The 16,752-nt window shown below is 41.5% G+C and overlaps 1 protein-coding gene across 2 annotated transcripts in view; it reads left to right on the top strand.

Moving 5' to 3' along the window:
• Positions 1 to 16,752, top strand: part of fgf13a (fibroblast growth factor 13a) — a 92,529-nt gene that overhangs the window by 29,396 nt on the left and 46,381 nt on the right. Inside the window, exon 3 of one of the 2 annotated variants that reach the window (XM_086021230.1) lies at positions 15,815 to 15,982. The exons of the other annotated variant lie outside the window; for it this stretch is intronic. Coding sequence (XP_085877356.1) covers positions 15,815 to 15,982 — 168 coding nt within the window. The remainder of the gene's footprint in view (positions 1 to 15,814; positions 15,983 to 16,752) is intronic. 2 annotated transcript variants of the gene reach the window in all.

Consider the following 16,752-nt stretch of genomic DNA (forward strand, 5'->3'; position numbering starts at 1 on the left):
TAAACGTTTATCGAGCGGCGCGCTAGCAGTCGGCGTCCCCCGCGGAGGAAGCGCCTCGCTTTGGTAACGTTGTGACGCTGCTGTTGTCGACGTCGCCATGGTGATTATCGGCGACGCGGCGCAAGCAATTCAGTCCTTTGTGGCTCAGCCGCGTTGGCGCATGCAAACACAAACACATGCGGCAGCTCGAGTAATCTCCCTGTGCAGATGAGGAAGGATGGATGAAATTGTTGAGTAGATCAGTGAGTCCCGATCACATTCACGTGACATGTGGGATCAGCAGTTGGGTTGTGGGAAATTCTGTAATTTCGCCAAACTGGTCCAAAAATCTTCTTTTATTTACAAAAAATAAAATAACGGATTTTTGTTCATCTGTCTTTCCCAATGAAAGCAGAGTTCCCTATATTACATGTTGACTGATCTTTCCGGAAATTCTGTTCCGTGTTTCTAGTATTTTTTGTTCTTTATTAATCAGCAGTAGAACATAGATTGGATTCACTAAAAACTCTGTTTTCTGACCAAAAAGTGGACGAAAACAGCTTTTTAATGAAAAGGAAACATGTCAGCATGTAATTTTGACAAGACAGAGAAAGGCCTTTGGATGGAAAAATAGCGACTTATTTACGGATATAAAACTAATAAATGCACCGTGAGTGAGGTAGACTCACTGCATGGCTCAAATTGAACATCACAGGTTTTTTTATACATGCTGTTCGTCATTCACCGCGTGAGCGTCTTTTCTCACCACGGTGGCCCACAATTTCTGCCACCTGCCGCAACACATACGTACTGTTTCTACCATACATATACATCTTCTGTTGAAGTGTGAGGTGGCTAAACTTTCAATGTGTTGCTATTTTTCTCTCCCATGATCCACGAAACAAACTGCGGTTTACCGCCCTAGCTATGTTTATCCAACCCATTAAAAAAAAGAATGACGAAAACATTCATTAGTGCTTGAACACAGGTCGGCCATAAAGCGAGGTCAACGAAGGGTACATTTATCTCCAAAGCTCTGTGATACTGTTTTATGTGATTTTTTTTGGGAATTTTGTTTTCGTGAAAAACTTTAACCCTGTTGCTTCGATGGGTCGTTGGTGTTAGTGTGCTCCAAGATAATTGGAGTCAAGCAGACAGACTTGGGCTCTCATTAGGAGAAAACAGGTGGCTGAAAAAGCAATAAAGGCTTTCAACCAAAAAGAACATGTCCTGATGCCCCCAGGCCGGCGTTATGTGATGCCCCGGATGAGGACAAATAGACTCAGTCAGTTTTCCTTCTGCCATTAGGCTGCTCAACACTAACGACACTCTTTTTAAATGGATCCCATTTCATCTTTAATATGATGCGGGTTTATTATATTGAATTGCTCTTATTTCATTGTCTTTTATGGCATTGTTTGTTTGTGGATGCTGCATGTGTATTTGGACCTGGTTGTTGAAAAACAAAATGCCAGTATTGCATGGGGTGAATAACATTGCGGAATCTGAGTCAGAAATGCAATCTAGACTAGACAATATATGTATCATTTTCACTTAAATATCCCCCGCCCCGCCACCCCCCCGTGAGATTTCCCTCCTGTAGAATACGAGCTTTGTCTCAATCGATGTTGGGAAAGACTAAAGTTGATCATTGATTCAATCAGAACAGAAACCCGAGCCAAGTACGAGACTGTGACCCACTGACCTACGCTGACTCTGCAGCGGCCCGGCGGCATAACAAGCGGGCATTCGGTTACACAAACAATTTTCACACAGGGATCGCCCGACATCTGATCCCTTCTTTCACATCCGTCTGTCCCTCACGTGAGACCGGCACGTACTCGGAGGACAGGTCTTGGCTGCAGGTGTCGATGGTTATTCATCAGTCTCCCGCAGCTTCATTTTGCCATTTCTCACATATGCTGTTTCAGCGGCTAATCTTTGGCTGGGGCCAGGATTTGAAATCATTTACTCTATTTTGTGCCAGATGAGCAGATTAATATAGTAACCTCATGAGCCACTGAAGAGTGCAAACGAGGAAAGTAGATCCATAGCTCAAATTTGCTTTGATACTCATTTTAATTTGAACACTTTTAACTTAGCTAAATAATTTATGACCAGTTTTGTAACTGTCGGTGCTTTTATTTTTGCTTCTGGACCCTACAGATTGAAGGGGGGCAACGGGAGGGATTTATCTATACTTCTTTACTCCAATATTTTTCTTCCTAATTTTTCTTCCCCCCCCTAAATATTATGAAAATAATATATGTAATATACAGTAACTGACACACTGTTACTTCCACTAAATGTCCTTCAGAAATATTCCCAACTTCTGTTTCTATGCCTTGGTCATCTTGAGAATAATGCTGCTGAAGTTTCCATAGTTGAGGCTTTCTTGGACGTCACTTGCAGCTGGCATCATGTTGGCCTTCTTTTGACAACAAATTGGTTGATTTGGATTTAACATCCCTCTGTTGCTAGTACACTCAATTTCTATATTTTCTATAACGCAACATCCGACCACATTTTTATATTAAAAAAAATAAATAAATAACTATACTGATTGGCTGGGAGAAGTCACGTGATTCCCCCACTTTCTAATGTACCGTCGATCTCAACTTAAGCACAGGAGAGAAAATGCAAAGACTTTGAAAAAATCTAACATGCAAGGGAAATGTATTTCATGTTGTAGCTTTACGGGGAATGTCTGTATTAGAAATTTTGGCTACCAATATTGATCCTTGTGGATTGTGATTACGGCCTCAGTCTGTGAGCTATTTGCGCTGCATGTGAAAGCAAATGTCTACAGTATATACTGAGGAACTATCGCTACGATGAACAGCCCGGGTTAGTCGCCCAATTGCTCGCGCAAGTGCTCGGAGCTCCCTGGGGGAGTGTATATTTCCTTCTCACGTGTGTTAATGTGTGTGTGTGCTGTTAGGCATCGGCGTCTGGTGAGCGTGGGTGGTTTGATCGCGCTGAGTAAAGCAGCTGCCTTAACCAGTTCCTATGTAATCTCTCTGATCAGGCTCCCTGTAAAAAACAGATAGTAAACCCAGCCTGGAGCTGAACCCACCATTGGAAACACACCTGCACACATACACGCTTTGCACATGCCTGTATGAACACATCCAGCCATAAAGGCAGAATTTTTATGCGGGGTACCTTTGAAAATGTGGTGGAAACACAGACAGTTCTCTGGACTGCTTCTTGACTTTAATGCTACTTTCATGGCCATGAAATGTCAAAAGTGGTCAAATTCGACCTAAACGTGATCTAAGTGTGATGAAAATGTCCTGCTCTCCTCTCCTGAATTCCCGCACATGGGCTCATGTGCGATGAATATCTTGGCAGCAAACTGTGTGTCATGTTAAAATCCTTCAAGTGCAGCGTCGGCATGAGAGCGATGCAATGCAGGTGAAATTTTTTCACCATCACACTTGGATGTCTCTTTTTCTCGTCAGGTGACACTGGCCGCTTCTACATCCTTGCGCCTCCTCCTCGTTGCACTCAACTTGCAGCGGCACTGTCGAGCGTTTATGAAAGATACACAGCAACATGTCTGGATGGCCCAACTGCATAATTCATGCGGCAGTGTTGAGCTAAATCCTGTTGGCTCAAACCCCCACCGCCACTGCAGCTACCGCCATCCACGACTAAATTCATGCACTCTTCAACTGTGTAACGGCTTCCGTGGAGTCATAACCGGACTAATTCAAACCCGGCACCACACGGGCAGACATACAGAAGAAAATACAGCCGGACAATCAAGTATAGAGAGCGTGCAACGGAATCATTCCACCTGCATCCCAATGAGTTCAATACGCTTGAGATACAATATCAGAAAACTACGTGGAAAAGAGGTCCACATTGAGGTCACGCCGTGGCTCACATGGGATCGCGTCGAATGGTAGGACTTTACCATGTGTGGAAGGGTTAAATTGTGACTGAAATGACAATAGTGGAAAATAAATTCCAATAAAAAAGTAAACAAGTGATGAAGATTTATGCAGTTGCATTGGACCATTTGTGGTGAGGGTGGTGCTTCCATCTTGACTCAAATGGCAAAAAGGGGAAATGAATTAATTATTAAAGTAATTATTATTAAAAATTATTAAAAATTCGTTGTCATTTCTATCGTATTAAAATTTGATAGAATTGAATTGATATTGTTGCAGAAAGACACTTAGGGGCCCTTACTTAGCAGCCTTTTGTAAAAGGAGATACCAAACTTCTGTAATGTCAAGAAAATGCATGGTTAGTTATTTGATCGGTTGATACCAGCACTCCATTTTGAGTGAAAATGAGTTCAGTGTCATGTCTCAAAGTCTGCACTCTCAAATGGAATTTGTTATCAAGTCTACAAAGGTCACATTTCGACATCGACAAAATAGGACAATTTTTTATTTTTTTTTAACCGGATAGCGTAGTGAATGAATGAGTGATTATGGAAAATGGACAAATAAGAATGCAAGAATGCGAAGAATGCAAGTGTGAGTGTGACTCTGGATCTCGAAATGGAAGACTGGATCGACAGAACTGGAGATTAAGGAGGTCATTTTTTAATTTTTAAAACAGGATTTTTGATCCATGTCATCTAGTCGAACTTATTCGACTGTATTATGCTTATACAGGTGTACTTAACGCAGCGTTTAGTATTTTTCGTGTACATTTCAATTACAAACATTTCATCACTTTGTATTGTATTAAAAGAACTGCGGATACAATTACAGATAAAACTCTGTAAAATCTGTGATAATCTCAATGTACACACTGGGATCTTAAATTGAAAGCGAACTGGCTTTCTTTGTAGTTCGAGTGCAAAGCACACACCATCACATTTAGGAACTGTGTAGAAAATGAGCGTCCTTTTCCCTTATATCGCCTCCTTTTGGGACAGCAAATAAGAAGGAACTCTGCCGCTGACTACTAGCGCTGGCTCCACCCCTCTATTGCTTTCTGCTGTGCCCGCTTGTTCTATTGATGTGTGTTGCGTGCGTGAGTGTTAACAGCTGTGATGGCTTGGCTGATGAGGTTGTAAATGTTTACATGGAGGAGCGGCGGCATGTCAACAGGATATCAGGCCACTATGTCATTGTGAAAATGCTTTTCCAATTCCTTTTATAAATCACAGCAGTCGGTCTTTTTGCCATGACGTCACACGAGCTTCCGAGTGGCAAAAAACGGACATTTCCCCGATGGCGATGGTAGTAAATAAACCCTTACATGTCATTGGCCAAGCGGGGGTTATAAATTTAAATTCACGTTTCAAGTGATATGACTTATTTGAGCCCAGATCTTTTTAGGATTTCTCCTTAAAATGCAATAATAACGCATTGTAGGTGTTTTCTCAGTTGAGCATCGCCAAAGAGGGATGCACAGTGCAAATGCATGTCATCAGGCAAAAAGCGAACCGCGGCACGCTAATCCCACATATTTGATGATTCAGATAGCTGTTCCTAAATCCTCCTCTCCTCTCTTCTCCCTGAATGCTTTACGTAATCCAGCACGGAGGGCCATCTAGTTGACACTCGTGGGTCGGAATTGAACCTTTGACACTGCTTTTGTTTTGTTTGTTTGTTTGTCTCTTTTCAACTTGTGTTCTATCGCCAAATTAGAGGTGATACATCACAAGATGGATATACATGTATAGTATCGAGCAGCTTTTTGCCAACCGAGACAGACTTGAATTTGAACCTCTGTGATTGGTGTCATGCATTTGAGTCGCATCTGTTTGTACAAGAATCAATCCATCGATTTTCTGTTGTGCTTGTTGTCATTAGTGTCCTGGGTGAACTTCAGTCCAGCCCATTTCGTAATGCCACAAGATGGCTTCCTGACAAATGGGAACGTAGTAATTGGTGTCAAGGAAGTGATTTGGAAGCGATGCATCTCACCTGTTCTAAGATCTCTGTATGTCGGGAGGTGGGGGGGCAGCTAGGATTGCGAAGGTGACGTACAGGCTCACTCCTATCGTGTTTTTCAAAGGAAAATCAACCTGGAGCCTTTTGTTTTTAAGGAAAATGCTGTAAAATTAGGTTGAATTGAAATGATATGAAAGGCTCTCGTGAAATAATAGTTTGTGGAGTATTCATGCTTTCAACCAGGTGTGGCCATGCTAAAAGGCCTCATTTGATTTTTAGGATGGACCAATGGGCTGGGTCATTCATAGATGGAGGAAAAAAATAACAATAAATTGTGGATGTAAAATACAGACTCTGATGGGCAGAATCCTCACATCTGCAAAATGATTATTCTTCAGGAAAAAGAGGCATATTTTTTAATAAAACTTATTTTTTAAATAATACACCCACGTGGGGACTGACTAATTTGATTTGTGAAAAAATATGAAATTGACCATTTTGGCCAATAAAAATAATACATTTTCATACTAAAATTAAAATTCATTGTTATTTTTAGTTGCATTGTTTATAGCTCATTTCATTAAAGTGAATCTACTAATTATTTTATGAATTACTTTTTAAATACATACAATATTTTTTACTTTACTCAGATTTGTTTTTTTTTTCATTTTTTGAATTAATTAATCAACGGGCTCAATTTTTAAATGACTTTGATGTGATTTGTTTGACAGAAGGGAGACACTGCTCTTCCGAAGACTATCTTAGAAAAGATACTTGGATGTAACCTTTTTAAATGGAATAATTCATTCCGAAGTTTTCCAGAATGTGTGAAGGATGAGTGCTGATTTGATGATGTGGTGCTCACAAGTGTTTTGTGTGCACAAATTATGAGAGGTCTTGATACAGCGCCGACGGGATTGTGCAGGTGTACCCAATGTTGTGACCCGTGAGGCATGTCGGACTTCATGATGCAGCTGCTCTCTATCTAATGCTCACACTGTTACGCAACTTGCCCACGGACATCTGTTGTTTTTTTCCCACTTTTTTGCAATTTGAGGTCTAACTCATTGTAACTGCAGTATACATTTCAGGACAAGTTATTAAATGAAGCTTCACTGAAACTTTTGTTTTTACAATTTTTTCAGATGTTCCCTGTTAAACGTTTGACAAATGCAATTCATAAACATCTCCAACAGGAGGCCATCCGTTGTCCTTTAAAGGGGAAGTCATACCTGCAAAAATCTTTACAATAATGCTCTATGCAGGCCCACTAGTTGAAACAAGGCACTCTGATTGATATTGCTTTTGTGAAATATGAGTTAAGCAGCAAAATCCACCCGTTTTTAGCCATGTCAGTGGACAGCCATTTTGTCACTTGAGGTCAGCTGAAAATGACATCACAACTGCTCAGGGCTCAGGTAACGACCAATCACGGATCACCTGTTTTCTGAAGCTGAGCCGTGATTGGTCGTTACCTGAGCCCTGAGCAGTTGTGATGTCATTTTCAGTCGACAGCAAGTAGCAAAATGGCCGTCCCCTGAGGTGGACAAAAATGGGTTGATTTTACTGCTTAACTCATATTCCACAAATGTAATATTAATCAGAACGCAGTGTTTCGACGAGTGGGCCTTCTCGGAACATATTCTTGTGAAGAAATTTTTGGGGCTGACTCTCTCTTAAATATTTGCGTGATAAGCAGGCAGTGATAATGGAGCAAATGGGACTATATTTTATGGCTTCGATGTAGATTTGTGACACTCTACACACTGGGAGAGAAAACAATCCTAGAGCTGTGCATGTTATTTAGAAAAAAAAAAAAAACCTAAATTAAAACGATGCAAAAAATTCCGTTGGATTCTCAAAGTTTGGTGCCACTGGTATTACGTAGGCTTCGTCTAGCAGCATGCGAAAAAAATCACTGAAAAAAAATTACATTTAAAACCTGTAATTCAGTCATACACATTAGCATGACAGAAAATATCTTCTCAATTGATGGCAAGAAAGCGAAGGGAGATACAAACTAATCTCCAATTAGAGTCCAGTTGCATTTAACCTAAGTACAGTACATTTGCATTTAATCTTTAAGAACTGTTTTTTTAATGGGTATAATTTGCATTTAACTGAAATGCAAGTGTTTTTAATTGAATCATTCAAGTACAACTTTTCTATTTTCCTACATCTAAGTGCGGCGTTCCATTTGTTCAAACTGTGCATTGCAGTAGCTTACAATGACATTAAATATACCACACGCATCAAGTTTGGCACCACATTTGTCAAATCCCTTTTCAAAGGAAAATTTTGAATGCATCCACTGTTATTTATTTTTTTTAAATCATGTCACACACACACACTTTTGTCTTATACGAGCGAGCCTTTGTGTGATGTTTTACATTTCAATCCCACACCACTTCCATCACCCACCAGGTTCATAGACTGATGGCATACATCTCTGACTCATCAAGTGGTGCGTGCGTGTGTGCGCGTGTTTGTGTGTGTAGACGACAGCCAAATTGAGCTCTCTCCAAGGCCTCTCTCTGATGCCGGATCAATACTCTTTCATATGATCGTCCTATACGTCCATCATGACAGTTTCATCACATACTGTACATTCGTTTTGGCAAGCAGCAGCCACTGATGTTAATCGCTGTGTCCACACCTCCACAATGTACAACAACACACACCTACGTTTCATACACAACATCAACCTGCCAAACCGGTGATGATGGAACTCACACCGTGGCGGCCCATCCATGCTCAAATTTTCCATCATTAATGTGGCTGCCGTTTCCTCGGAGGTCGGCCTTGTGACATCCCATAATGGCGCTTTGCCGCCGTCCAGTAATTGGCCAGCCATTTGTGTGACATAGGCAGACTTGCATTCACCGAAGTAAGTCACTAGGGATCGTTTATAGTTTTTTTTTTTTTTTTTTTTTTTAATGCTTTATTTGAACTTCTTTACATTTGTATGGCTCTCAATGTCATTTGCCGCACAGTTCATTTTATCATGCAAATTTCTGACTTTAACATACACAATGTGATTGATCAAACAGGAGTCTTAACTGTGACGGCTGATTTCGCGTCTTTAAAAGCTGCGTCTGGAAGGGTTGGCCAAGGTATCGGATGGGACTCGCTATCGGCTGATACTCAAAACCAAGTTACTTGACTAAACTTGGGTGTAAAAAATGTGATCAGAATATAATTGGATTCTTGATTTCTTCGGTTGGAGACTTTGGTTGGCTTCCTTTGTTTCATATGTCATGCAATGAAATGATATAAATGGTTGCAGAATACAATGCATGAACATTTTAAAATTTTGAGTAATTAAAAGAAGGGGCGGAGCTATAGGGTGGCCAGGGGTGCTCAAGGCTACCTCTTGTCACTGTCAAAATCGTTCCTTTCACACCATAGTAGCAAACATCGTCGAGAAGTAATTGTTTATCACATCACCTACAGTCATGCTTTCATGAAATAAAATGCACACATATATGCACACTCATAATACAAGCAGGAACAAACTTAAGTAAAAAGCAACATGAACCATTGATCGTAGTATGAAAAATGGCGTTGGCCGTCTGTGACAATTGAGCTATAAGCTATTTTTCCATTATTTATATTTCAACATTTTTAAGAGATGTTGTGGCACGACACAAACAAATACTGATGCGACAAAGTCTTCAAAATTGTTGTAGACAAAGTCAGATTTTCATGTAGACTCGTGTCAAAGCTTCTTTTGAATGACCAAAAGAATAATGACTGAGTGTGGGGAAAAAAAAAAAAAAAAAAAAAAAAGATTAAGACGCAAACTCAGTACACATTTCAAAGAGACACATGAACTGTTTTCTTGTCGGCAAGGTAACGCACAACCAGAACGTCAAACTTTCTCGCGACGAGCCACACTTTGACCACAATCATCCCCCAAGACAGCTTACTCGATTCTCCTTCTCGGGTAAACCACGCAAGCCACTCGCAGAGCGCCGTCTTTGTGATTCCGCGAAAAATCCTGCCCGCTATTTGTCAAGCGTTTGACGGATGCGTTCGCGCCGCTTAGAAGCCATGACTTGAGTAAATGGAGCAGATTGCGCGTCATGGATTGAAACGCATTCCCGTGGAGCTGGCGGGGCTCCGCTTGATAAGACACGTCCTTGAACTCCACTTGAAGATAAGGCAGGTATTGTGAGCGGGAGGTTTCAACTCGCAATGGCCTGTAACATAACGCCTTGTCTACTCACAATCAAGCATGCTTGGACAAGGAGGCGCAGGACGGTTATTGCATATCACTTGCTTTATTCTCCATGTAGTAAACATTGCCTGCACCCATCACGTCCAAGCTACTACGGCCATAAATAAAAGCGGAAGAGGCCTTGTCTGTCAAAGGGGGAGGTTTAAATAAATGAACCGGTAACCCAAGCGAGATACAACTCAACCCTGCTTCTTCCATTTGGAATCAGCTCACCCTTACAGAGCGATTTTATATCTGTCAGAGGTGCAAGGACGTGTATTGCAGTCTGCTGAAGGTCCAGAGGAGCAACACGGGCGCCTGTAGATCATGGAGCATAATGAACCCCGGTGACGGCTCACTCCAGACTGCTTGATCTGATCGCGAGCGAGATGGCGGGCCCTCCCACGTCATCTATCAATCGCAATATGTGCTCTTCATCAAGGCTGTGGCAAAGATGAAGGAGACGGGCTGTAAAAGATGGCCGCCATCCTCCGTTCCTTGTTCGTCCCCTGAGTCCACTCCATCATGCGCCCATGCAGACACGCTGGAATTTATTTGAATTAGACGTTTGCCATTTGGGAATACAATAAGAGAGATGGGAGGCAGGGTCGAGGACGTGGCTAATTTGTGGGTTTAAATCTCAGCCCAGGCCTTCGTGTCTGCAGTTTGCTTGTTCTGGGGTCGGGTCAACCTAAGCAGGGAAGCCAGAATTCCCTTTCCCCAACCACTTCATCCAGCTCTTCTGGGAGGATCCTGTGATCTGAAAAAGTCTACACGTGTCCTTTGGTCTTCCCCAGGCCCTTCTCCTGGTGGGTTGTGCTCAGAATACCTCCCTGTGGAGGTATTCATGAGGCATCCTAAACCAGGTACCCAAGATACCTCCTCTGGCTCTTTTCGAGACCCCCTCCGAGATGACCCAGCTTCTTACCGTACCTCTTAGGGAGAACTCGTAAACCCTGCAGCGGATGTCAGCCACTTGTTCTGAGGTTGTGTTGCGGGGGAATCAACCTAAGCAGGTATTTTGAGACTTCCCTTTCCCCAGCCACTTCGTCCAGCTCTTCTGGGGGGGATCCTGAGATGTTCCCAGGCCAGCTGAGAAACTCTCCACAAGTCCTGGGTTTTCTCCCAGTGTGTTGGAGGTGTCCAGGAGGCACCCTAAACCAGATGCCCGAGCCGCCTCTTTTGGCTCTTCTCGATATCCCCTCCAAGATCAACTCGACCACCCTGCAGAGGACGTCGGACGCTTGTATCTGTGATTTTGCTCTTTCAGTCTCAACCCAGTGGAAAAGCATTTAGTTCTTCTGCTGTCACTATATTTCACTGGCATAGATAGATGAACAAATATACTTTATTTTGTAGCCAACAAAATTAGGACTTTCAGAACAATTGAGTCAAATTGGACAACATCCCACAGCTCACTTGAAGATCTCTCACGGCACACTAGTTGGTATAGTTGGGATGAAACATTCAATTTTCCGTAAGTGTGAATGGTTGCCTGTGCCCTTCAACTTGTTGGTGACAAATTCAGGGATTGCCCTGCCTCTGGCGCAAAAATTAGCTGGCAGAGGTTCCAACTCACCCACCAGCCTGAACGGGCTAACTGGAGGAAAATGAATGGGTAGATACAAGAGACAGAAATGCTTGGTTGCAATGAAATACAGCCGAGGCAGAAGATGTTGGCTGACCTCCAATTTGTTCACCGCCATAAAACATTTTTTTATTAACCTAACTGCACGAACATTTCAGTCTTCTTAATTTATCATTGTTGTCATCGTAGCCATATTGTATCGAGCAGCCAGGACAGACTTGTGTATTGCCCATTTCCTGTTCTATAGTTCCACGTGACAAGATGCATATTTGCCATTCAAGCTGTGGATTTTTGTCCGCTTGAAAAAAAAAAGAGAAACCTTTCAAATTTACTTCCATTGTCTATTACAATTCAAGTTAATGAGATTAAATCAACCCTCCACCAGGGAGTTTTATTCTGAATGTCTGCTGAGCTCTTTATAGACGTCACGGCAGCGCGTTTCTTGTTTCTGAGAAGATTGCATTTGATTTTTTTTCAATCAATTTGTAAGACGTGTGAGGGTTAGTTCACCACGATGGATGGCCACGGCCCTGAACCCCCCCTCCCCGGGCCTCAATTGCAACTGAATGGGGTCAAATTCATGGAGGGAAACGATGGCGTCCTCTCAGTCATTCCTCAGCTCAATTAAAGTTTCACTAGTAGTGGATTTTTTTTTTGCACGGGGGCTTGTCTGTGGGCTTTCTCTTGACCTTCTGCTAGAGCAGAATTGTCACTTTAGGTTGTTAAGAAGCCTGTATGAGGAACGGGGGATGGAGATAATTTATTGTCCTGTGGCACACAATGGATTAAGAGATGAAATGTTACATCTCTGATTATCTGCCTTTGTTAGTGGCTGTTTTATGCAGTGTACCCATAAAAGATGCTGATGTTGAGCATCAACTGGGCTCCTGGATAGGGGACGTGTCACGTTGGTGAGGACTTGAGATTTTATGGGGGGCTTCTTTCTTCTTTTCTTTCTAAAATGAGCTGTCAGTCATTTTTTGATACCATTATTAATGACTCAAACGCAAGTCGATTTTGTGCCTGAGTTGCTCTTAATTGGGCGTTCCTTTCTTTTTTCATGCTTGTCATATGATGATTTAAACTCAATTATTTTTTTTTAGTTTGCTTGAAATTATGACCAAAAGTAAGTAAGTTCAGATATCAAATGTAAAGTTGCTGGGATTTTATTCTGAATCGGTAGCAGGGATTCTCCACATGCTGTTACTAATGGAAACATCTGGTTTCACAATAATTAAGTGTATACATTTTACAAATACACATTTATTCATACAAAGACATAGTTTAAAAAAAAAAGTAAAGAAAGCTCTATTAGTCTTTCCATGCATTTGTATTAAATACACCTGTATCAAATCCAAAGCAAGAGACGTGTAAAACTAACAACAACAACACATAATAAAGTAATGCTCAAAGAGGTATTCATTAAGAAATATGATTATTATTATGGTTGGAGTTGAATAGTGCAATTCATCACAGTGCGAGCTGTTCATAATATTCTGTTGTCGTTACTTAGCTCCCAGAGGGGCAACATATTAGAAACACGTCTTAGTTATGTCGCACAACATTTAGTACAACATTTTTCATGCACGTTGTAAGTGCATGAAATGCAGAATTGTGATACGGTAGTTCTTATTGTACTGTATGTGCCTAATCAATTGGCCACTCATTTTATTATAATGTAGAGGGATGCCTTGACATAAAGTGTTTTATTTGTTCCATGCCCATGCTCATAACTCAGAACAATTGTGTCTGAAACCAGCTTTCCCCATTCAAATGAATGGAAATTAAATGAATCCATCCCTTCACTAATATTGGCCTTTCTTCGTAGAAGATAAAGAATATATTTATATAATATATTACCAGAATATATGTGTCTACATATTTTTCTCCAGCATTTGTATTGAAATTTCCGTTGCTTAAGGGGCTTATTACTCTGCAAAACTGATGCTATTCATTAGCCCGCCTGTACTGTTTTGTATTGTTTGTTAGCATTAAGCTAAGTGGACTTTACTAAGGTAAATCTATGTTGTTGTATGTATGCAATATGCAATCTGCTTTGTTTTATGTTTAGTTTGACAGGAAGCTTCATCTTCAGAGTTGTTGAAATGCTTCTTGTTGACACTTCAAAGAAACAACAAAAAAAGGCTCGTATTGGGGAGGAAAAAAATTGTAAATTAGGTGACTTGCGTCTCAAGGCACTCTTTCGGTACGTCTTCCTGAAGTTGTTTGTTGTGGTGATTCTCAGGTTCCTCAGTAGTCGTTTCCATTCGGAGAGGCGCACTTAAGTCCATTAGAGGAAGCCAAGACCACATTTATTTGTCCTGATTTTGTTAGTTGCTAATCCAGCAACAGCTAGAAAGTGGGTCAGTGATTGGTGCCAAGCTGTGCCTGTGCCCACAAGAGGACAGATGCAACACGCACGCACACACACACACACACACACACACACACACACACACACACACACACACACCCTCACGCAGGGCTTTTCACAGGATCCCACAAGAGGATTAGACACATACGTTCACATGTGTGCACATACAATAAGTGCTTAGCATCTCTCAGGGTGAGCATGATGTCGTGTGTGCCCCCCTTGCCTGGTGTGACCTGGGGGTCCCGTGCATGCCTTCACACTTGCTTGCCTGCTTGCCAATGGGATGTGCGTGGAAGTAAAAATGAGGATACTAGCAACTTACTAATGACTTGACCTTGCAGACTGCACGCTTGCCTTGCAGCTTTTTGCAACTGTTGCTGCAGCTCCGTTTTCAGTGCCTGCCAAAATATGAAGATTCAACAGTCGGCTATTCTGTTGTTTTTGTCCTATGTGTGGTTAACTTCAGATGTGTGCCTTTTTTTGAACCATCAGACCTTGATTGACCCTTTCAGCTTGTTACAAGGCCATTTTTGGCCACGTCCAGACATTTTGTGATGATGTTTTTGCTTCTTTTTTGCCTAGAGTTTTTCAACTAACCTAACTGTTTATCACTGGTATTAAAATATCCATTACTTTTATATTTGTAACCCTTCAAATTCCACTTTGGTTGCTCACCATCTCTGAAAATGAAATGTTTTATGTATTCTCAGTAGGACTTTTTTTCTTATATTGCCAATGCACGAGTACTACTGCAGAGGGAAATCAGACTTCTTAAATTATTACACGCAATCGCTCCCTTGTCTCAAAATGGATCAATAATGTAATCTGGCCCCTATCCAGCCTGTTTTAGATGTCTCACTCCTCCAACACACCTGATTCAAATGATCAGCTCATCAGCAAGCTCTGATAACGATCCTGATCATTTGAATCGGGTGTGCTGGAAGAGGGAGACATCTAAAACAGGCTAGATAGCAGCTCTCGAGGACTCGAGTCTCTAGAATGAAACATTTTACCCAAATTGTACCATTCAATCCACTAAATAAAAGTTATCAAAAAATATATTTTTTATGGGTTTCAATTGGCCAAAGTAGAATTTGATGTTAGCAATATATTATTGATACATTTAAAAAATGAAGTTGGAAATGAACAAAGCTGACAAAAATCCACACCCTTAGGAAGTACCATTACATTGGCATGAACGCAGCTAAAATAGTTCAAAAAGAGCGAACCAGATGGAAACTAGGAGGAGTTGGATGTACCTGGATCCAGATGATTTTATTTCATGTAACCACTTGACAAAATAAAACTTAAAAAAAAAAAAAGTAAATTCAGGAAAAAAAAAAAAAAAAAAAAATCTTTGTAGTCAACGAGTCAATGGCAGTTATGTCCCAAAGCCGTTGAATTGACGTTCATGTGTTCAACAACACGGCGACCTCGTGGAAATCAACAGGTGGTGGGTCCATGCAGCAAATCAGAAGTGGTGCTTCAAGCGAGTGGAAATATTTGACTAAAAATTAGATTGGTCCCTTGAAAATAATGCTAGTCCATCCTCCAATATAATTAAAGCGCGGCCACCTGCTAACGCTAGCTGACGAAAATCCTCAGTGGGCCCCTAGTGGACGCAAAGGGTTAATACCAAATTGTCTTTATTTAAAGCTACCTTTTGTTGACTCTTTCTTTGCCTGTGATTTGTTTTCAAAGCGTTTTCTGTTGTTGTTGTTTTGTTTTTTCTTTCTATATGTGTGGTGAGTTTTCTAACCCCAGTTCATTCTGTTATGGCACCGCCGCAGTCCAGGATGATGCTGCCCCAGGTACCCAGGAGTACATTATGTTACGGCAGGACTCCATCCACTCTGCGGATATAAGGAGTAAAGGGTCCCCCTTTCGTGCTAAGTGTCACGAAATCTTCTGCTGCCCGCTGAAGCAAGCCGTCCACAAAGAGAACGCTGAGCCCGAAGGTTTGTTCGCACCCCCTCCTTGTTTTGATTTGCTGATGCTCCCCCCGACCTCGCCCGTATCCGTCTTGCCCCCTCCCCCCCTCTCCACCACCAACCTCTCTCTAGTTCGTATTCTGTGTGAACTGAACTTCCAGACTCTTTCATTCCTGCTCCATTTTTAGTGAGAAACTGTTGTACCTCTCTAGTGTGTTTGTTTTCAAATGTGTGTGTTTCTGAATGTTTAGCTGATGCGTCCTTGCAAAGAACCTGCAGGGTGACTTGGGGATTATTTATAACACCATTTTCAACTGAATACATCATCAATGTGAAAGCCAAATGTATAAGTCACCTCATCGTATTCAGGGTTCCAGACTATTTATTTATTTATTTACAGAGAACAGTGGGCCCCTAACTTCAAATGTTAGGGGTGCACACTGTAAAGCGAATTGCAGTAAATATTTTCTCTCATTTCCACTGTATACTAATAAATACTTTGGCAAAACTCGTCATTACGCATTTTGGTGCCAAGAAAGTTTCAACAGTTAGCGTATTTTGATGTTACTGAATCCGAAAATGACATTCTTTGTTCCAAATTGGCTCTAGTTTTTGAGGTATTCTATATTTTTGTTCAAAGGGTCTATGTGATGCAAAATCTTTTTTTTACGCTTTTAGCAGCGTTAAAATGCTAATTTATCACCAACCCCCCCACTCCAGCCAGTTTACCTGTCCGTGGCTGACGTGACGGCACTCGGACACATGCACTCGCCTGATGTGTAAAGAGCTGCTACTGT

This window comes from Filicampus tigris, chromosome 2 (genome assembly GCF_054856515.1).
Source record: "Filicampus tigris isolate MCC_2025a chromosome 2, RoL_Ftig_1.0, whole genome shotgun sequence".
In the NCBI taxonomy this organism is placed as follows: Eukaryota; Metazoa; Chordata; class Actinopteri; order Syngnathiformes; family Syngnathidae; genus Filicampus; species Filicampus tigris.